Source organism: Salvelinus alpinus, chromosome 1 (genome assembly GCF_045679555.1).
Source record: "Salvelinus alpinus chromosome 1, SLU_Salpinus.1, whole genome shotgun sequence".
In the NCBI taxonomy this organism is placed as follows: domain Eukaryota; kingdom Metazoa; phylum Chordata; class Actinopteri; order Salmoniformes; family Salmonidae; genus Salvelinus; species Salvelinus alpinus.
In genome coordinates this window covers 106,360,730-106,382,669 of record NC_092086.1, presented here as the reverse complement: position 1 = coordinate 106,382,669, position 21,940 = coordinate 106,360,730, and the positions used below count along the sequence as shown (strand labels likewise).

Here is a 21,940-nt window from a genome sequence, read left to right as displayed (position 1 = left end):
TCATGCTGGCAATCATACCCTCGTAAAACTGACTATCCTACCGATCCTTGACTTCGGCGATGTCATTTACAAAATAGCCTCCAACACTCAGCAAATTGGATGCAGTCTATCACAGTGCCATCCCTTTTGTCACCAAAGCCCCATATACTACCCACCACTGCGACCTGTATGCTCTCGTTGGCTGACCCTCGCTTCATACTCGTCGCCAAACCCACTGGCTCCAGGTCATCTACAAGTCTTTGCTAGGTAAAACCCTGCCTTATCTCAGTTCACTGGTCACCATAGCAGTACCCACCCGCAGCACGTGCTCCAGCAGGTATATTTCACTGGTCACCCCCAAAGCCAATTCCTTTGGCTGCCTTTCCTTCCAGTTCTCTGCTGCCAATGACTGGAACGAACTGCAAAAATCACTGAAGCTGGAGACTCATATCTCCCTCACTAACTTCAAGCACCAGCTGTCAGAGCAGCTCACAGATCATTGCACCTGTACGTAGCCTATCTGTAAATAGCCCATCCAACTACCTCATCCCCATACTGTATTTATTTATTTTGCAACCCAGTATCTACTTGCACGTTCATCTTCTGCACATCTATCGCTCCTGTGTTTAATTACTATATCGTAATTACCTCGCCACTATGGCCTATTTATTGCCTTACCTCCCTTATCTTACCTCATTTGCACACACTGTATATATATACTTTTTTTCCTACTGTATTATTGACTATGTTTGTTTATTCCATGTGTAACTGTTGTTGTATGTGTCGAACTGCTTTGCTTCATCTTGGCCAGGTCGCAGTTGTAAATGAGAACTTGTTCTCAACTAGCCTACCTGGTTAAATAAAGGTGAAATAAAAAATCAACATTTGAACACCTTTGGGATGAATTGGAGTGCAGAATGCAAGCCAGGCCTAATTGCCCAACATTAGCGCCCAACCTCACTAATGCTCTTGTGGCTGAATGGAAGCAATTCCCGCAGCAATGTTTCAATATCAAGTGGAAAGCCTTCCCAGAAGAGTGGAGGCTGTTATTGCAGCAAAGGGGGGACCAACTCCAAATGAATGTCAATGATTTTAGAATGTTCGATGCGCAGGTGTCCACACACTTTTGGCCATATAGTGTATATCTCATGTACAATCTTTTTTAGGCTAAATATAAGCCCCACTAAGAATATTATTTAATCAAATAGTTTAACCTGCTTTTTTGTTTAAGTCTGTCAATGAAAATACTTCTTGAAGCAGGCGTTATAGAAAAATGAACACAGGTCTCATACACAATCTCTCAAGCACAAGTCCACGTGCTAGTGAGTAGCCAGCTAATCTTTATACTTATACTTTATACTTATACTAAGTTTAGCATACTTTGATCTATTTACTTGCGAACAAGGCAGAACAGTTGAATTATGAACACAGCCGTCTCAACCATTTGAACAGCATGCTAGTCTGTCCAATTTGTTCAGATGTTGAAATAAATGACCTACCTCATTTTTCAGAATGAGAACAAGTTACCAATTCCTTATATAATTGTTTTATGCTTATTACACTTTTATAGAACAGACTAGACAGCTAGTAAAAGTCTTTGGCTAAAAAGCTGCTAGCGGTACTGCAACCTGAGCATTCATTTTCCAGAATCAATGTTCATTGATACTTTCGTTTTAGTAGTGTCTGTTCTGCGCACAATTTGAGTAGTTCACACAAAAAGGGTGTAGATAGAAAGGGTAACTTCTCTATTACAGTGTAATGTCTCTATGTGTTTGTGTCCATATGACCCATTCTGTTGGACCAAACCTCCAAATGCAAATAGCGAGTTGAAACCGCTTGACCGAGAGGAAGAAGTGATCTCTCAACTTTTGTTGTTGTGAGTGGCAGGGGGTGCGGCTTGGTGTGTGTGTGTAAACAGAGGAAGAGGCGAAGCGGGAGTTTTCACTCTCGCCAGAATCTGTCCCAAATAAGCCCAATGCGTTTCTATGGGCTTATTTTGGACCTAAGTTTGTCGCCTGCCTTTCAGCCTTTGGGACAAAAACTCCCATTATTAGGGTGGAAACATGAGCATTTCGTCATTATATTCAGATCTCTGGTATAAATGAGAAGGTGCACAGAAGGTGCACAGAAGGTGCACAGAAGGTGCACAGAAGGAGCGAAGGAGACGAGACCAAAAAGACAACATGGGAACAAGCGGACATAAACGAAAAATACAAAAAAACATTGTTTCTTGCCATGAAGGAATCTGGAAATTCGCACAAAAAAACATACATTCGACTTAATCTAATTAATTTGATGTATCGCTCAGTCAACTTCCTCTCCTGTTCCACCTCATCTACAACATGGTCCTCAACCTGCTGAATAGCGACCAGTCTAACCTTCCTCTCTCTCTCCTCCCGCTCTCCACAGGGCTCAGCTGACCCTCTCAACAGTGCATTCCACCTCACCTACAACATGGTTCTCAACCTGTTGCGAGTGGAGGAGATCAACCCGGAGTACATGCTGGAGAAGTCTTTCTACCAGTTTCAGCACTACAGGGCTGTGCCCGGCGTTGTAGAGAGTGAGTGCAGACAACTTCTCAAGTCTAGTCCTATATGTAATTCTCGGATCCTCTTTAATAGGAATTCCCCTGCCAGTGGTGCTTTATTCAAATGAATTTACCAAGTTGATTCAATGTTCTGTTGATTTGGTCTGGCTAAGTATAGCATAAGTAAAGTTTTGTAAATGCATGTTTTATCTTTGAGCATCTGAACTCTATACACTGAGTGTACAAAACATAAACACCTGCTCTTTCCATGATGTAGACTGACCAGGTGAATCCAGGTGATAGCTATGGTCCCTTACTGATGTCACTTAGGGCTGCGCGGTATACCGTATTTTACGAAATACCGGTATTGATGCACTGACCGTCAAGCAAGCATCTCAATAGTAGCAAGGTGTTCTTAATGTTTTGTACACTGTACATGGCAACATCAGGTGCTATTTCTGTGTCGTTTGACCACCGCTGTGGACAATGTGTTAGGTTTGCTATGATCACCTTAGAATTAGAATAGAGTACGAGAATCCCCATTCTAGTTTTTCTCTGGGTATGATTGAACTCTGTTTTAACTCCACAGAGATGGGGAAGCTGGAGAAGATGTATAACGCCATAGAGATCCCCAACGAGGAGAGTGTGGTCACTTACTATAAGATCCGCCAGCAGCTGGCTAAACTGGGCAAAGAGATCGAGGAGTTTGTCCACAAACCCAAGTACTGCCTTCCTTTCCTCCAGCCTGGTAGACTGGTCAAGGTTAGAAACAAATAGCACTCATACCACAGCCAACACCACCAACTGAAATACTTACTATATAGCACAACCACACAGACAAAATGTGCTCCACCATTTCCCATCTAGTTTGTCTTTATGTTCTGTTTAATAAGGCTTCCGCAAATAGGAAACATAGCAAAACTAAGTTAAGATAAGGAACTATTATGGTTATTGCTAAACATACAGATGTGCCTATTGCGTTGACCCTTTTTTACAGGTCAAAAACGAAGATGTTGACTTTGGATGGGGCGTGGTTGTTAATTTCTCAAAGAAGTCAAACGTCAAGGTAATATGGATAAATTCTGCAAAAAAATAGACTTTCTCACTTTATTCAGCACACTTAACATGTGTAAATATTTGTATGTACATAACAAGATTCAACAACTGAGACATAAACTGAGACATAAACTGAACAAGTTCCACAGACATATGACTGACAGTAATGGAATAATGTGTCCCTGAACAAAGGGGGGGGTCAAAATCAAAAGTAACAATCAGTATCTGGTGTGGCCACCAGCTGCATTAAGTACTGCAGTGCATCTCCTTCTCATGGACTGCACCAGATTTGCCTGTTCTTGCTGTGAGATGTTACCCCACTCTTCCACCAAGGTACCTGCAAGATCCCAGACATTTCTGGGGGCAATGGCCCTAGCCCCTCACCCTCCGATCCAACAGGTCCCAGACGTGCTCAATGGGATTGAGATCCGGGCTCTTCGCTGGCCATGGCAGAACACTGACATTCCTGTCTTGCAGGAAATCACGCACAGAATGAGCAGTATGGCTGGTGGCTCTGTCATGCTGGAGGGTCATGTCAGGATTAGCCTGCATGAAGGGTACCACATGAGGGAGGAGGATGTCTTCCCTGTAACGCACAGCGTTGAGATTGCCTGGCATGACAACCAGCTCAGTCCGATGATGCTGTGACACACCGCCCCAGACCATGACGGACCCTCCACCTCCAAATTGATCCCGCTCCAGAGTACAGGCCTCGGTGTAACGCTCATTCCTTCGACGATAAATGCGAATCCGACCATCACCCCTGGTGACAAAACTGGACAAAACTGCGACTCGTCAGTGAAGAGCACTTTTTGCCAGTACTGTCTGTTCCAGCGACGGTGGGTTTGGGCCCATAGGCGACGTTGTTGCCGGGGGTGTCTGGTGAGGACCTGCCTTACAACAGGCTTACAAGCCCTCAGTCCAGCCTCTCTCAGCCTACTGAGCACAGTCTGAGCAGTGATGGAGGGATTGTGCATTCCTGGTGTAACTCGGGCAGTTGTTGTTGCCATCCTGTACCTGTCCCGCAGGTGTGATGTTCGGATGTACCGTTCCTGTGCAGGTGTTGTTACACGTGGTCTGCCGCTGCGAGGACGATCAGCTGTCCGTCCTGTCTCTCTGTAGCGCTGTCTTAGGTGTCTCACAGTACGGACATCGCAATTTATTGCCCTGGCCACATCTGCATTCCTCATGCTTCCTTGCAGCATGCCTAAGGCACGTTCACGCAGATGAGCAGGGACCCTGGGCATCTTTCTTTTGGTGTTTTTCAGAGTCAGTAGAAAGGCCTATTTAGTGTCCTAAGTTTTCAGAACTGTGACCGTAATTGCCTACCAGCACCTCCACCACGTACAGAGGCTGTTAGTGTCTTAACGACTGTTCCACAGGTGCATGTTCATTAATTGTGTATGATTCATTGAACAAGCATGGGAAACAGTGTTCAAACCCTTTACAATGAAGATCTGTGAAGTTATTTGGATTTTTACGAATTATCTTTTAAAGACAGGGTCCTGAAAAAGGGACATTTCTTTTTTTGCTGAGTTTATGTTGAATGTTATCAGAAAGTATCTTTGAAAACATACCATTTAGTATTTAAAGTAACTACAAAGTAGATATAGTTTATCGCTTGTGTTTTGGCCTTTGTGTAATGTACGTGTTGTCCTTCAGCTTAATGTCGTGCCCATGTTGAGTATGTATGTTTCCTTCTCCAGGCCAGTACAGGTGATGCAGACCCTCTGTACGTGGTGGAGGTGCTGGTCCACTGTAGTCAGGAGAGTGTGAAGAATGCAGCTACAGAGGCTGCTAAACCTGCTGCCACTGGGGAGAAGGGTGAAATGCAGGTGTGCATATGATGGGAAACGCCATGGCTCTGTCAGAAGTGGCACCCTATTCCCTAGTCTAGTGCACTTCATTTGACCCTGTACGACCTCACACAGGGTCAGAGACCCAATAGTTGAGAAATAGTCAATGTGTATGCATTGCTGTGATGACTGGACACTGTATACTCCTAGTTTGGTGGTCAGCAGTAGGATGGAATCCAACATGAATGTATTCTAGAATATACACCACACACAATTATTATGGGAGGGGTTACTGTCCTTGAGACTGAAGGAAATCAAACATGGCCAAGGTGTTAGTGGTCAAACTGCTGCTGGGCTGTGTCCTCGAGAGCTTCCCTTCAACTTAAAGCAACAACCACACAATTAAATGGAATTGTTTTTGGCTATATTGCATCTCTATGGCATCATCTTTAGATTTTAAGATAAATTTTCTAAAATGGTATCTAATTTACCGCCATCTAAGACATTCCTTCATTCTCACATTGAAACATACCATACTGGTGTGGTTGGGAAAGATGCTCCTCGTTCAAAACATTTGGTTTGTTAACCTTCCATGTAATATAAACACCTTCCAAAGTCTTAGATCTCTTTCAGTTAAGAGTTCATATTCACACACACTCCCACAGTGTTATTTTTTACTTGATTCCATTAGCTGTTGCTGCTGCACATTTGACTTAAGTTTGCGTGGCTTAATGGACCAATAGAACAGCCCCAAAAGTACAAACCATGCCCACCACCTGGCCCTCCAGGCAGGTTAAAGCATACACTCAAAGTATTTGATAGATCTCAAGTGGTATTTGAACCCAGATCTACATAATTCCATGCATTAAAACTGCCTCTTCTGTTGCGGCACATGTTTCCTCCATTGTACGCTAGTCCCTTTAGAGTCCCAGTGTCTTGTTGTTCAGTTCTGTCAACCAGTCCTAAACTCCTGAGCTCTGTGTCTAGATCAAGAGTGCTTCAGCTGCCTGGCTGCCTCTTGTCTCATATTATCGCTGAGGAGCCCATAAACTCCAGCTGAAACACTTCCTGGTCCTGCTCTCTGGGCTGGCTCCTGCTAAATGCGTTATGCTGCATTAGCTAGAAGTACAGGCTAGGGGAACAAGTTTGATTTAAACTGGAAAGGTTGATTAGTTGAATCAGGTGTTCTTCAGTTTGTGCCTAGATAAAGATCCCACAGACTTGTAGACATAGCAGCAGTCAGGATAGCATTTTAGTGCTGTATTTGTGTTTAAAACCCCTATTAAGTGTTCAGGATCTCCTGCTGCAGTCGATGATGGCTACCATATTGGATACTAAATAGATACTAATATATTTAGAGATTAACTATACATAAAATAATATACTATTTGTCTTTGCGATCAGGTGGTTCCTGTGATGCTCCGCCTCCTGACCTCTATCAGTTCCGTCCGTCTCTACATCCCCAAAGACCTCCGGCCTTATGACAACAGACAAAGCATGCTGAAATCCATACAGGTGAGAGACAAAGCCTTGTGTTCATCAATGCCTTTCTCAACCATTAACACTATTGCTCAAGCTACTCAGAAATCAGTTTTATTCCACGAAAACAGGCTGGGACATTGGAGACGGTTATATATAGTTTTATTGTATTCTACTTTCATTAAAGCTGTTCTTATGCTTCATTTTCTGGTCCCGTCTCCACCACACAGGAGGTGCAGAAGCGCTTCCCAGACGGAGTTCTTCCCCTGCTGGACCCCATTGATGACATGGGCATCAAGGACCCAGGCCTGAAGAAGATCATCCAGAAGGTGGAGGCGTTCGAACACAGGATGTACTCCCACCCCATGCACTCTGACCCCAGCCTGGAGGCTGTCTACTCCCTCTGCGAGAAGAAAGCCCTGGTGAGGATGGGTGGGGTGGTGTTATTTTGGATAGTTGGTTTGTTCATGTCCTGTAGGACCACACTGCAGTGTGTGTGGCAGGGAACCATACAACGTTCTGTCAGTAATGTACTGACATAAACAAGCACAGGGTGAGTATCAGAGGAAAATAATATTGGATCTGGCTCTCATTCACTTACTCACATTTTGGCAGAACATTCAGCACCAAACGACTGTTCATCTTTTTAATTGAACTTTATTTAACTAGGCAAGTCAGTACAAATTCTTATTTACAATGACGCCTACCCCGGCCAAACCCGGACGACATTGGGCGCCTCCCTATGGGACTCCCAATCACGGCCGGATGTGATGCAATATAAAATAATATAAAGACTCGTATTTCACTTACCCGTCTATCGTTAGCATCCTCTCATTTAGCTGTTGTCTATTATATTTTTCTGCAAGACTATGGTCCAAAATCGATATACTTGGACTTTGATTTCGTTTTTCCAATATTAGTAGCCATATTGTTCAACATATAAGTTCAACATTTGCAAAACACTTAGTTTTCATAACTCACAGGTATGCGTAACGCGCTTTGCCATTTTCTTGCATGAATGTCCAAGAGAACTAGCCTTCTGGCGCGCAAGGTTTGCTGGACGATTGTGCCACGGATACTGGGTTTCCACATACTCTCATAAAGCCCAGCTCATTGGCTATGTAGCTAGGTTTGAACACGATTGGTGCTCGTTTGACAAAGTTAGTCAATCAAGTGAACACCGCCCGTGTCATCCCTTACTAAAATTGGTGTCCTATTGGATATACTAAATGCCGAACAATATAGTGAAGTCTGGTTATATTTTAGGGTGTCTGATTAATAAATACGTATGTAATTTGACTGGTTGAAACAACGTTTAGCGTTAGATTTTCACAGATTCCTTTCTTTGCAAGTTGAACGGGTGGAAATACAAAATCGATCATTTATGCTATATGGCCCTTTTTAGTATATGATAACGACACGTTGTTTCTGGGACCCTTAGGATGACAAATCAGAGCAAGATTTCAGAATGTAAGTACATATTTCACCTTTAGATGTGAATGTATCAAACCTGTCGTGGTGAAGTGTTTTGTTGTTTTGTGCTCTCCTCAAACAATAGCATGGCCGTTTTCACAGTAATAGCTACTGTAAATAGGACAATGCAGTTAGATTAGCAAGAATTTAAGCGTTCGGACGATATAAGACACTTATATGTACCACAAAAAAATGTTGTGCTAAAATCGGCTTACATGACATTGCGCTACATGATTTACAACTGTCCCGATGACAGGAAACCAATCCTGAAGAAATTAACTTGTTAGGGATCAGCCGCGTTTTCTTTTCTAATTTCTGCTTAAATGACGTACCCAAACTTAACTGCCTGTAGCTCAGGCCCTGAAGCAAGGATATGCATATTCTTGGTACCATTTGAAAGGAAACACTTTGAAGTTTGTGGAAATGTGAAATGAATGTAGGAGAATATAACACAATAGATCTGGTAGAAGAAAAGAAAAAGAGAAGAAAAAAACTATTTTTGTTGTACCATCTCTGAAATGCAAGAGAAAGGTCACACATCTAGCCTTGAAGCTGGATGTAATTTAGATGGTGTCCACAAGAGGGCAACAGTGTTTGTGCAAAGTTTAAAACTGAATACTTGAAGAATGAGCAAGCTACATGACATTTAGAATGAAGTCACCCAGGTGTCTGTCACGATTTTCCCAAATGTACCCAAGTGGCTGAATTGATAAATTGATACATTTTCAAGAACATAACTATAGAAAACATACAAAAATGCTATGCTAATAAAAAATACAAGTTTACGCACTCCCAGGAATGTCATACATTATGAATTATAAGCTTCCCTGCATAAAATGTACTAACAGGAGACCCAACAAGAATGCTGATCCAATGTCTTCAAACACAGGTGAAAGATAAGGGATAAGATGGGTCAAGTTAGCAGCCAACACTGATCTAATGTCATAAGTGTACACACCACAAACACAAAGTAAAAAAATGACACATTATTTACAATGACTGGACTTACAACACACCCTCTACACAAGATTGTGCTGATGGTCCCAAGTCCCTTTCAGCTGTAAAGCACTTACCATCTACTTGTAGGCTGGCTGGGTTTTCACACCTCTAGATGGCCGGGCGGGGTTTTGTTGTGGAGCCAGAGAGCAGCAGTCAGACTAAGTGGGGGATGGAGGACTTGAATGTGGTCTCTTTGAAGTCAGTCTTTACCACTAAAAACAATCAGTAAGAACTCAAGTTTACTTATTAGATTAAACCTTTTTTTGTTGTTGCAATACACCAAATAAATAACATCTATAAACATATATTATATTGAGTGGAAAACACTGTGGGGAAGGTTGTGTACCAAATCTTTGTCTTTTTAATTGGCTAGCTTTGAAATGCAGAGGAGGAGTTTTCAAAGAAATAAGGAGGAAAATGAATATAGTTTTGCGGCCAGGTGCCTGTGAAAGCATTAGTGTTAAGTCCCAGCTGTAGTCCGACTTTGCTGGCTTGGTTATTATATTTTCCATTCCACACTGTCCTTTCTCCCAATTCAATTCCAGCACATATGGTGAATGTGTAGCCAGGCTGGTACAGTACAGCTCGGCTTGGTTAATTAATAACCTCTTGACACTACAGGGGGTGCTGTTTCAACTTGGACATTTATCGTTCCCAAATTAAACTGCCTCGTACTCAATTCTTGCTCGTACAATATGCATATTATTATTACTATTGGATAGAAAACAATCTCTAGTTTCTAAAACCGTTTGAATTATGTCTGTGGGTGAACCAGAACTCTTTCTGCAGTGAAATTCATGACAGGAACTGCGAAGGTCTGAAAACGAGGCTCTGTTCTCAGATCAGTTTAAAGCTCTGTATGTATCCTATGGGTCGACATGAACTGCACCCGCCTTCCCCTGGATGTCAGTAACCAATGAGAAGTGGAATGGAGTTTCTACGTAGTTCTCAGAGCTTATAAAAGGCCAAGGAACGAAGGGAGCTCTCTTTTCGACGTTCGTCATTGCGCAAAGCAAGACCTCAGGATGGCATTTTGAAACGCTCAGTTATCGGCCTTAGCTATATCCGTCTGTAATTTAATTCGATATAGGTGTTAGAAACATCATAACGAAGTTATTTTAAACCGAGTTATATCAGTTTATGCGAGTATATTGCTATTTTCGGAATTTCCTTAGTATTGCGCTTTGAACATTTGGGCATGTTGTGGCCACATAGCTAATGTTAGCTGCTAATTCCGAAGTTGAAGACGACGTTTTACAACCAAGCAACGATTCTTTTGGACAAAGGACCACTTGCCCAAGATTCTGATGGAAGCTCGTCCAAAAGTAAGAGCTATTTATGATGTTATTCCGTATTTATGTGGAAAAATGTAAACGCATTTGTCCGCCATTATTGCGGCACTAGTCTGGCTGTAACGCACACTGTATGTCTAGTAACGTTAATTTTAAAAATCTAACTCAGCGGTTGCATTAATAACTAATGCATCTTTCATTTGCTGTCCAACCTGTATTTTTTAGTCAAGTTTACGATTATTTATTGATTAGATTAGGTGCCTTTCCAAGATGGCGCCGGCCAGAATGCATGACCTGTTGCCACTGATCACATTGTATAACCACGATTTGTGCTGCTAAATATGCACATTTTCGAACAAAACCTATATGCATTGTGTAATATGATGTTACAGGACTGTCATCTGACGAAGTATATCAAGGTTAGTCAAAAATTATATATCTTTTGCTGTATTGGTACGATCGCTAACCTGTGCTGCTGGTAAATTGCTTGTGTTTCTGGCTATTGTGCTAAGCTAATATAATGCTATATTGTGTTTTCGCTGTAAAACACTTAAAGAATCTGACATTGGCTGGATTCACAAGATGTTGGGCTTTCATTTGCTGTACGCTGTGTATTTTTCAGAAATGTTTTAAGATGAGTAATTAGGTATTTGACGTTGGTCTCTGTAATTATTCTGGCAGCTTCGGCACTATTTCAGATTGCAGCTGCAATGTAGAACTGTGATTTATACCTGAAATATGCACATTTTTCTAAAAAAAACATATGCTATACAATAAATATGTTATCAGACTGTCATCTTATGAAGTTGTTTCTTGGTTAGTGGCTATTTATATCTTTATTTGGTCGAATTAGTGATGGCTACTGATGGAGTAAAAAACTGGTGGAGTAAAAAAAGTGGTGTCTTTTGCTAACGTGGTTAGCTAATAGATTTACATATTGTGTCTTCCCTGTAAAACATTTAAAAAATCAGAAATGATGGCTGGATTCACAAGATGTGTATCTTTCATCTGGTGTCTTGGACTTGTGATTTAATGATATTTAGATGCTAGTATTTACTTGTGACGCTATGCTAGGCTATGCTAGTCAGCTTTTTTTACTGTGGGGGGTGCTCCCGGATCCGGGTTTGGGAGGAATTAGAGGTTAAAGTTAGCTCTGTAGTGTGAAACGGGCCCTACTCCTACAACTGGCCTAGGTCATGACCTCTGTGACCTCTGCGCAATCGATGTATGTGAGATATATTACATATCTGTGCATGGGGAGGGACAAAGCCCTATAAACCAGATTACAAACACACTGTGTTTGATTTGGCATGACTTGAGAATTACAGTTACACAAGGTGTGTGACGGAGAGGAACAAACTGGCCTGTAAGACAGACCGAGACTGTTAACCAACACTGTTGGTCTCAGCTGTGTCCTGATTGGATTTCATCCCTCAGTTTGCAGCTTCAGTCATGCAAGGCAGCTCTGTGCTGTTTTACGGGCTCTTAACCAACTGTGCTATATTACATGCTCCCTACAGACAGTTTTTTCGCATTGTTTGTAACTTATTTTGTACATAATGTTGCTGCTTCCGTCTCCACTGGGCTCCCGAGTGGCGCCGTGGTCTAAGACACTGCATCTCAGTGCAAGAGGCGTCACTGCAGTACCTGGTTCGAATCCAGCCTGCATCACATCCGGCCGTGATTGGGAGTCCCATAGGGCGGTGCACATTTGGCCCAGCGTCGTCTGGGTTTCGCCGTCATTGTAAATAAGAATTTGTTCTTAACTGACTTGCCTAGTTATATAAAGGTTAACTTTTAAAAAATAGGACCGAAAGAGGTTCTGGATATCAGAACAGCGATTACTCACCTCGAACTGGACGAAGATTTTCTCTTTAATGAGTCCGACGCGAAATAGTACGATTTCTCCGAAACCAGGCCCAAATCCCCGTCATTCGGGTGACGAAAAGACGGGTACAGAGGGGGGAGATGGGGGTGTCTTGTGAGACTTTTGCGGCAAGTGGGTAACTCGCCTCTACCGTCCGATCTATTGGCCAACGTACAATCGCTGGAGAATAAACTGGGTTAGCTCTGTACGAGACTATCCTACTAACGGGACGTTAACTGTTAACTATATCTTGCTCCTACCCCCAAGCCATAAGACTGCTGAACAATTAATCAAATGGCCACTGGACTATTTACAATTGAAACATTTGATTTATATGATTAAAATAGCACATTTTAAAGGATTGTTTGCACTGAGAGCAGGGATTTTTCTGCCATAGAAGCACTTGGGTGGGCCGCCTAAGCATATTTTGGATGCCTAAGTCCAAACTATTTGTTTTTTTATATATACGAATTTAAAATACATTTTTAGAATGTAAAACTAAAACCAGATATAACATGTTGGAAAGATAATGGTGATACGCTTAGAAATGTCCTTGTTTTCCATGAAAACATACATGAAATGAGTTGCAAAATTATGAATAGGAAATATAGTCAAGACGTTGACAAGGTTATAATTAATGATTTTTAATTGAAATAATAATTGTGTCCTTCAAACTTTGCTTTCGTCAAAGAATCCTCCATTTGCAGCAATTACAGCCTTGCAGACCTTTGGCATTCTAGTTATCAATTTGACGAGTTTCAGAAGAAAGTACTTTGCTTCTGGCCGTTTTGAGCCTGAAACCAACCCACAAATAATGATGCTCCAGATACTCAACTAGTCTGAAGGCCAGTTTTATTGCTTATTTAATCAGAACAACAGTTTTCAGCTGTGCTAACATAATTGCAAAAGGGTTTTTTAATGATCAATTAGCCTTAAAAATCTGCCATTTCCAGCTACAATAGTCATTTACATTAACAACGTCTACACTGTATTTCTGATCAATTTGATGTGATTTTAATGGACAAAATATGAGCTTTTCTTTCAAAAACAAGGACATTTTATAATGATATCTATGTGCGCTAGCAATCACCAAAATCAAAGCTAGACCATCAGGGTAATTGAACATAAAAAATAAATAAAAATGAATTTAACAGTATTGCTTTTAAGTTTGAGCAGAAAAACAGCATTACCCGTGGAAAAATGCAGGGAATTATCTTAAACTGCAACAGTTTCTCACCTCATGGCAGAATATGTAGAATCCTTAGAAATGTACTTTAAAAAGGCAACATTTTCTCTCAGCTCCATGGCAAAATGTGTAAAATTGTAGGAAATTAACTTTAAAGCTGATAAAATGTGTCTTGACTCCATGGAGAATTGCAGGAAATTGGCATAAAAATGCTGAAATAATTCACACAAAAATGAGGGCCTTTAAAATGTTTTTTAAATTCTGCTGCACCAATTGCAACGCCCCCTGCAATGCCTAAGCCCCTTTTTGATCCACAGAGACTATTTTCTTTATCCTTACTAGAGGGTAATGTTTTAAGCAGTTATGTTATCCTGTGTCTCTGTCTGTCAGATTGCAGGGGACATTAAAGCAGCCAAGCGGGAGCTGAAAAAGGCTAGGACCGTCCTGCAGATGGACGAGCTGAAGTGCAGGAAGCGTGTTCTGAGACGTCTGGGGTTCGCTACTTCCTCTGATGTCATCGAGATGAAGGGCAGAGTGGCCTGTGAGATCAGCAGGTAAGGAAAAGAACATCTGCAGCAGTAACGCTTTACCCCAAAGTTTGCATTTTGATAATGGTGAAAAGCACAGGACATAGAATAAAACCTATACCAGGTCAGATTTAATCCCATTCACATGGATACATGTCGATCTTAGGTAGTTCTAATCTAAAACCAGACAATAGCAGATGTACCGAGCCCAATCTTATCATGTAACTTGTTTAAAAGCAAGGTTATGTTATAATTCTGTTTAAGGCTGCATTAACCTGTCTCGCCCCCCCGTTCCGCTAGCGGAACTCCTCCCACATTCCACTGAAAAGCCAGAGCGCGAAATTCAAAAAATATTTTTTTAGAAATATTTAACTTTCACACATTAACAAGTCCAATACAGCTAATGAAAGATACACATCTTGTGAATCCAGCCAACATGTCCGATTTTTTAAATGTTTTACAGGGAAAACACAATATATATTTATGTTAGCTCACCAACAAATAGAAAAAAAGCACAGACATTTTTCACAGCACAGGTAGCATGCACAAAATCAACCAAACTAACCTAGAACAAACCAAAGAAACCAAGAAACAACTTAATCAGATGACAGTCTTATAACATGTTATACAATAAATCTATGTTTTGTTCAAAAAATGTGCATATTTCAGGTATAAATCATAGTTTACATTGCGGCTACAATCAGAAATTGCACCGAAAGCAGCCAGAATAATTACAGACACCAACGTGACATACCGAAATACTCATCATAAAACATTTCTGAAAAAGACATGGTGTATAGCAAATGAAAGACAAAGATCTTGTGAATACAGCCAATATTTCCGATTTTTTAAGTGTTTTACAGCGAAAACACAATATAGCATTATATTAGCTTACTACAATAGCCTACCACACTACCGCATTCATTCATCAAGGCACGTTAGCGATAGCAATAGGCATGTTAGCGAATAAACCAGCAAAAGATATTAAAACCTTTTCTCAATACAGGGGGTGCTGTTTCCACTTTGGAAAATATCGTCTCCAAATTAAACTGCCTCATACTCAATTCTTGCTCGTACAATATGCATATTATTATTACTATTGGATAGAAAACAATCTCTAGTTTCTAAAACCGTTTGAATTATGTCTGTGGGTGAACCAGAACTCTTTCTACAGCGAAAATCATGACAGGACATGCGAAGGTCAGAAAAATAGTCTCTGTTCTCAGATCAGTTTAAAGCTCTGTGTGTGCCCTATGGATCGAAATGAACTGCACCCGCCTTCCCCTGGATGTCAGTAACCAATGAGAAGTGGAATGGAGTCTCTACGTATTTCTCAGAGTTTATAAAAGGCAATGGAGTGACATGTACGTTCTTTTGGACGCTCGCCAAGGCGCAAGAGAGGACATCAGAATGGCATGCTCAAAAGCTCTCGTTATTGACCAAAGATCTATCCGTCTGTGATTTAATTCGATATAGGTGTTAGAAACATCATAACGAAGTTATTTGAAACCGATTTATATCAGTTTATGCGAGTATATTGCTATTTTTCGGAATTTCCTTAGTATTGCGTTTGAGGATTTGGACATGTGTGTGCCGTGTAGCTATCGTTAGCTGCTAGTTCCGAGGTTGAAGAGGTCGTTTTACAACAAAGCAACGATTCTTTTTGACAAAGAACACATTGCCCAAGATACTGATGGAAGCTCGTCCAAAAGTAAGAGTTATTTATGATTTTATTCCGTATTTATGTGGAAAAATGTAAACGCAGTTGTCGGCCATTTTCTGCGGCACTAGTCTGGCTGTAACTCACAATGTATGTCTAGTAACGTTAATTTTAAAAATCTAAATCAGCGGTTGCATTAATAACCAATGCATATTTCATTAGCTGTCCAACCTGTATTTTTTTAGTCAATCTAATCGATAAATAATCGTAAACATAGGTGCCTTTCCAAGATGGCGCCGTCCAGAATGCATGCCATGTTTTGACAGATTACATTGCATAACCACGATTTGTGATGCTAAATATGCACATTTTCGAACAAACTCTATATGCATTGTGTAATATGATGTTACAGGACTGTCATCTGAAGAATTCTGAGAAGGTTAGTGAAAAAATTAATATATTTTGGTGGCGATAACGTTATCGCCCCTTTTGCTTTGATTCAATGCTGGGGTGATGTTAGCTCATGTGGTATGCTAATATAACGATATATTGTGTTTTCGCTGTAAAACACTTAGAAAATCTGAAATATTGTCTGGATTCACAAGATCTGTGTCTTTCGATTGCTGTATGCTGTGTATTTTTCAGAAATGTTTTAGGATGAGTATTTTGGTAATTGACGTCGGTCTCTGTAATTATTCCGGCTGCTTCCAACGCTATTTCAGATTGCAGCTGCAATGTAGAACTGTGATTTATACCTGAAATATGCACATTTTTCAAAAAAAACATATGCTATACCATAAATATGTTATCAGACTGTCATCTTATGAAGTTGTTTCTTGGTTAGTGGCTATATATATCTTTATTTAGTCAAATTAGTGATAGCTACTGAAGGAGTAAAAAAAGTGGTGTCTTTTGCTAACGTGGTTAGCTAATAGATTTACATATTGTGTCTTCCCTGTAAAACATTTTTAAAAATCAGAAATGATGGCTGGATTCACAAGATGTATCTTTCATCTGGTGTCTTGGACTTGTGATTTAATGATATTTAGATGCTAGTATTTACTTGTGACGCTATGCTAGGCTATGCTAGTCAGCTTTTTTACTGTGGGGGGTGCTCCCGGATCCGTGATGGGTACCAAGTAAAAGTTAAATTTCACTAACCTTCATAAACCTTCCTCAGATGACAGTCCTATAACATCAGGTTATACATACACTTATGTTTTGTTCGAAAATGTGCATATTTAGAGCTGAAATCCGTGGTTATACAACGTAGCATAACGTGCTAACGTAGCATCTTTTTCCCAGAATGTGCGGATATTTCTATTAGACTCTCACCTATTCTGACCAAATAGCTATTCATAAACATTACAAAAAAATACATGTTGTATAGGAAACGATAGATCCATTAGTTCTTAATGCAATCGCAGTGTTAGAATTCTACAAATATCTTCATTACGACATAAGACTTAGTTATGGTAAGGGAATAACCAAAACCTGAGCGCAAAGCTACTAGTACACAGTTCGACAGATATATGAAATAGCATCACAAAATGGTTCCTACTTTTGCTGATCTTCTATCAGAATGTTGTATAAGGTGTCCTTTGTCCAGAACCGTCGTTGTTTTGGATTCAGAACGTCCTCTTTCCCTCTTGAATTAGCAAGCACACTGGCCATGCAGCGCTAAGCTCTCCAACGTCAACAAAGTCAAACAACGTAACACGCCGAACGTCCCGAATAAAGTTCAATAATCGAATGAAACTATATTGAAAAAACATACTTTAGGATGATATTGTAACATGTATCAAATAAAATCAAAGCCGGAGATCATATTGGCCCATAACGACAGGTTTCCAGTAGGCAATAACAGGTCCAACACGCGCCTTGCAGAAAACAGAAAATGGGGGACACGTTGTTCCAAGAGGGCTCATTCAACGTCAGAGATAATCAACTCCTTTTTCCTCTCACTTCCTCTTGACATCCAGGGGAAGGTGTATGACGTGCACGTATAGTCATACGTATCATGCCCATTTATAGGCAGCCACTTGAATACAGCATCGATTTCAGACTTTCCACTTCCTGGTCACAAAGTGTGCTGCCAAATGAGTTGTGTTTTACCCACAGGCAAAATTCAAACGGTTTTAGAAACTAGAGTGTTTTCTATCCAATAGTAATAATAATATGCATATTGTACGAGCAAGAATTGAGTACGAGGCCGTTTAAATTGGGAACGATTTTCCCCCAAAGTGAAAACAGCACCCCCTATCCTCAACAGGTTTTAAACCCCTCTCTGTAATAATACTATGATTGATCCTAGAACAGTGTGTATATTACCTTGCTATTGAATCTCTGTAGCAATACTGTGACAGATCTGATACCTGTGTTATTGCTGTGTATGATCCAGTGCTGATGAGCTGCTGCGAACAAAGGTGTTCAACTTAGAACAGTTATGTACATTGAACAAAAATATAAATGCAACAATTTCAAAGATTTTACTGAGTTAGTTCATTCAAGTAAATAAGTCAATTTAAATTCATTCATTAGGCCTTGATCTTTAGATTTCACATTACTGGGCATTAGGGCTGTCCCCAACAAAACAAAAATCTTAGTTGATCGAAAGTCGTCTGTTCTTTCGACCAATCGATTGGTCAAAATTAAAACGTTTATTTGTAAAACGTGTAACACCCAAATGTTTTAATAAAATCAACTATATATGCATTGAGCTTGTCTGATGCTTTAAGCTCACTGTTTGATGAATTAAGACAGAAATGACTCAAGAGGGAGCCAGAGATCAAGATAACCAGAGATCAAGCTAACCAGAAGAAAAACCTTCACCTGTCCCGACCATTCTCCCGCTCCTACTGGCTTTCGCAGATTCTGCCATTATGCTCCTGAAATTGCTAGTGAATGCCAATTGATCTTACCATTTCTTCCGATCTGCGTTCAAATTCTGGTTTTCATATGCACATTTTCGTGCAACAATTTAATTTATGCCTTCGTATCTCAGACTCATTATCATGTGGTTAATCAAAATTCTATCCAAATGAAAATGAGACAAACCTATAAAGTAACAATTGCCATCTATGTAAAAAATAACCTATAAAGCCAACAAATGAAAACATTGCAGCCTGCAGGTAGAAAACAACCTGATAAAAATAAATATCCTGGGCCTCCCGAGTGGCGCAGCAGTCTAAGACAAAGCATCGCAGTGCTTGAGGTGTCACTACAGACCCGGGATCGATCCCAGGCTGTGTCACAACCGGCCGTGACAGGGAGTCCCATAGGGAGGCGCACAATTGGCCCAGCGTCGTCCGGGTTAGGGGAGGGTTTGGCCGGCGGGGGCTTTACTTGGCTCATCGCGTTCTAGCGACTTCTTGTGGCGGGCCAGGTGCCTGCAGGCTGACTTCGGTCGTCAGTTGAACTGTGTTTCCTCAGACACATTGGTGCAGTTGGCTTCCGGGTTAAGCGGACGAGTGTTAAGGAGTGCAGTTTGGTGGGTCATGTTTCGGTCATGACTCGACCTTCGCCTCTCCCGAGCCTGTTGGGGAGTTGCAGCAATGGGACAAGATCATAATTAAAATTGGGAGAAAGAGGCTAAAAATGTATACAAATTAAAATACACTTTTTAAAAAAGAATTTAAATTACATTGGCTATGCATGACCTGTTTGCAACAGCTTGAAACATTGTATCAACTATTAACTTGGGTCTGGCCTGAAGCTCCTTGGAACATTGTGTAAAATATTCTGGGCCCTCAGTTTCCACCTCCTGTGAGCTCAGAACAGACACAGCTGTAGGCTATTTGCGCAAGGGATAAGAGGTAATCAGGTAGGCCTATTTTATGACAATTCAACTGGATTTGAATATTTTTCCTTTTCATGCTGAGTGGTTATCAAAAGGGATAGAGTTGGAAAGATTATTCAAATTAATTGAGGAATTATTGTAATTCTCAATGGATGTAAAAACACACTTTGTTTTCTTGCTGTTCGAGGTGAAGATAACGTTACTTTGAGAAGCTCCACAGCTCATAAGTGGTGGTGCATTAAACCAATCAGAAATGCTATCAGATTCCCAAATGTGCACATTTATATGCCTACATTTGCACGCAGGCTAGGTAGCCTATACTTCTCAAAATCACATTTTATTTGTCACATACACATGGTTAGCAGATGTTAATGCGGGTGTAGCGAAATGCTTGTGCTTCTAGTTCTGACCGTGCAGTAATATCTAACAAGTAATCTAACAATTTCACACACGTGTAAAGGAATGATTAAGAATATGTACATATAAATATATGGATGAGCGATGGCCGAACGGCATAGGCAAGATGCAGTAGATGGTATAGAGTACAGTATATACATATGAGATGAGTAGTGTAGAGTATGTAAACATTGTATAAAGTGGCATTGTTTAAAGTGACTAGTGATACATTTATTACATCCAATTATTAAAGTGGCTAGAGATTGAGTCAGTATGTTGGCAGCAGCCACTCAATGTTAGTGATGGCTGTTTAACAGTCTGATGGCCTTGAGATTGAAAAACAGCTTCTGTCTCTGTCCCAGCCTTGATGCACCTGTACTGACCTCGCCTTCTGGATAATAACGGGGTGAACAGGCAGTGGCTCGAGTGGTTGTTGTCCTCGATCTTTTTGGCCTTCCTGTGACATTGGGTGGTGTAGGTGTTCTGGAGGGCCCCCGGTGATGCGTTGTGCAGACCTCACTACCCTCTGGAGAGCCTTACGGTTGTGGGCGGAGCAGTTGCCGTACCAGGCGGTGATACAGCCCGACAGGATGCTCTCGATTGTGCATCTGTAAAAGTTTGAGTGTTTTTGGTGACAAGCCAAATTTCTTCAGCCTCCTGAGGTTGAAGAGGCGCTGCTGCGCCTTCTTCACAACGCTGTCTGTGTGGGTGGACCAATTCAGTTTGTCCGTGATGTGTACGCCGAGGAACTTAAAACGTACTACCCTCTCCACTACTGTCCTGCCGATGTGGATAGGGGAGTGCTCCCTCTGCTGTTTCCTGAAGTCCACGATCATCTCCTTTCTTTTGTTGATGTTGAGTGTGAGGTTATTTTCCTGACACCACACTCGGAGGGCCTTCACCTCCTCCCTGTAGGCCGTCTCGTCGTTGTTGGTAATCAAGCCTACCACTGTAGTGTCGTCTGCAAACTTGATGATTGAGTTGGAGGTGTGCATGGCCAGGCAGTCATGGGTGAATAGGGAGTACAGGAGAGGGCTGAGAACGCACCCTTGTGGGGCCCCAGTGTTGAGGATCAGCGGGGTGGAGATGTTGTTTCCTACCCTCACCACCTGTGGGCGGCCCGTCAAAGTCCAGGACCTAGGGCGGGGTCAAAGTCCATACAGGGCGGGGTCGAGACCCAGGGTCTCAAGCTTAATGACAAGTTTGGAGGGTACTATGGTGTTGAAAGCTGAGCTGTAATCGATGAACAGCATTCTTACATGGGTATTCCTCTTGTCCAGATGGGTTAGGGCAGTGTGATTGCGATTGCGTTGTCTGTGGACATATTGGGGCGGTAAGCAAATTGGAGTGGGTCTAGGGTGTCAGGTAGGGTGGAGGTGATATGAACCTTGACTAGTCTCTCAAAGCACTTCATGATGAAGGAAGTGAGTGCTACAGGGCGGTAGTCATTTAGCCCAGTTACCTTAGCTTTCTTGGGAACAGGAACAATGGTGTCCCTCTAGAAGCATGTGGGAACAGTAGACTGGGATAGAGATTGATTGAATATGTCTGTAAACACACAGCCAGCTGGTCTGCGCATGCTCTGAGGACGCGGCTAGGGATGCCGTCTGGGCCAGCAGCCTTGCGAGGGTTAACACGTTTAAATGTTTTACTCACGTTGGCTGCCGTGAAGGAGAACCCGCAGGTTTTGGTAGCGGGCCGTGTCAGTGGCACTGTATTGTCCTCAAAGCGAGCAAAGAAAGTGTTTAGTCTGTCTGGGAGCAAGACATCAGTGTCCGCGACGGGGCTGGTTTCCTTTTTGTAGTCTGTGATTGTCTGTAGACCCTGCCACATATGTCTCGTGTCTGAGCCGTTGAATTGCGACTCTACTTTGTCTCTATACTGACGCTTAGCTTGTTTGATTG

At 41.5% G+C, this 21,940-nt stretch overlaps 1 protein-coding gene across 1 annotated transcript in view; it reads left to right on the top strand.

Annotated features, from left to right (window-relative positions):
• LOC139537948 (exosome RNA helicase MTR4-like) overlaps positions 1-21,940 on the top strand; it is a 69,535-nt gene that overhangs the window by 33,932 nt on the left and 13,663 nt on the right. Inside the window, exons 15-21 of the mRNA XM_071339860.1 lie at positions 2,389-2,539; positions 3,096-3,268; positions 3,504-3,572; positions 5,269-5,397; positions 6,763-6,873; positions 7,068-7,259; positions 14,045-14,208. Coding sequence (XP_071195961.1) covers positions 2,389-2,539; positions 3,096-3,268; positions 3,504-3,572; positions 5,269-5,397; positions 6,763-6,873; positions 7,068-7,259; positions 14,045-14,208 — 989 coding nt within the window. The remainder of the gene's footprint in view (positions 1-2,388; positions 2,540-3,095; positions 3,269-3,503; positions 3,573-5,268; positions 5,398-6,762; positions 6,874-7,067; positions 7,260-14,044; positions 14,209-21,940) is intronic.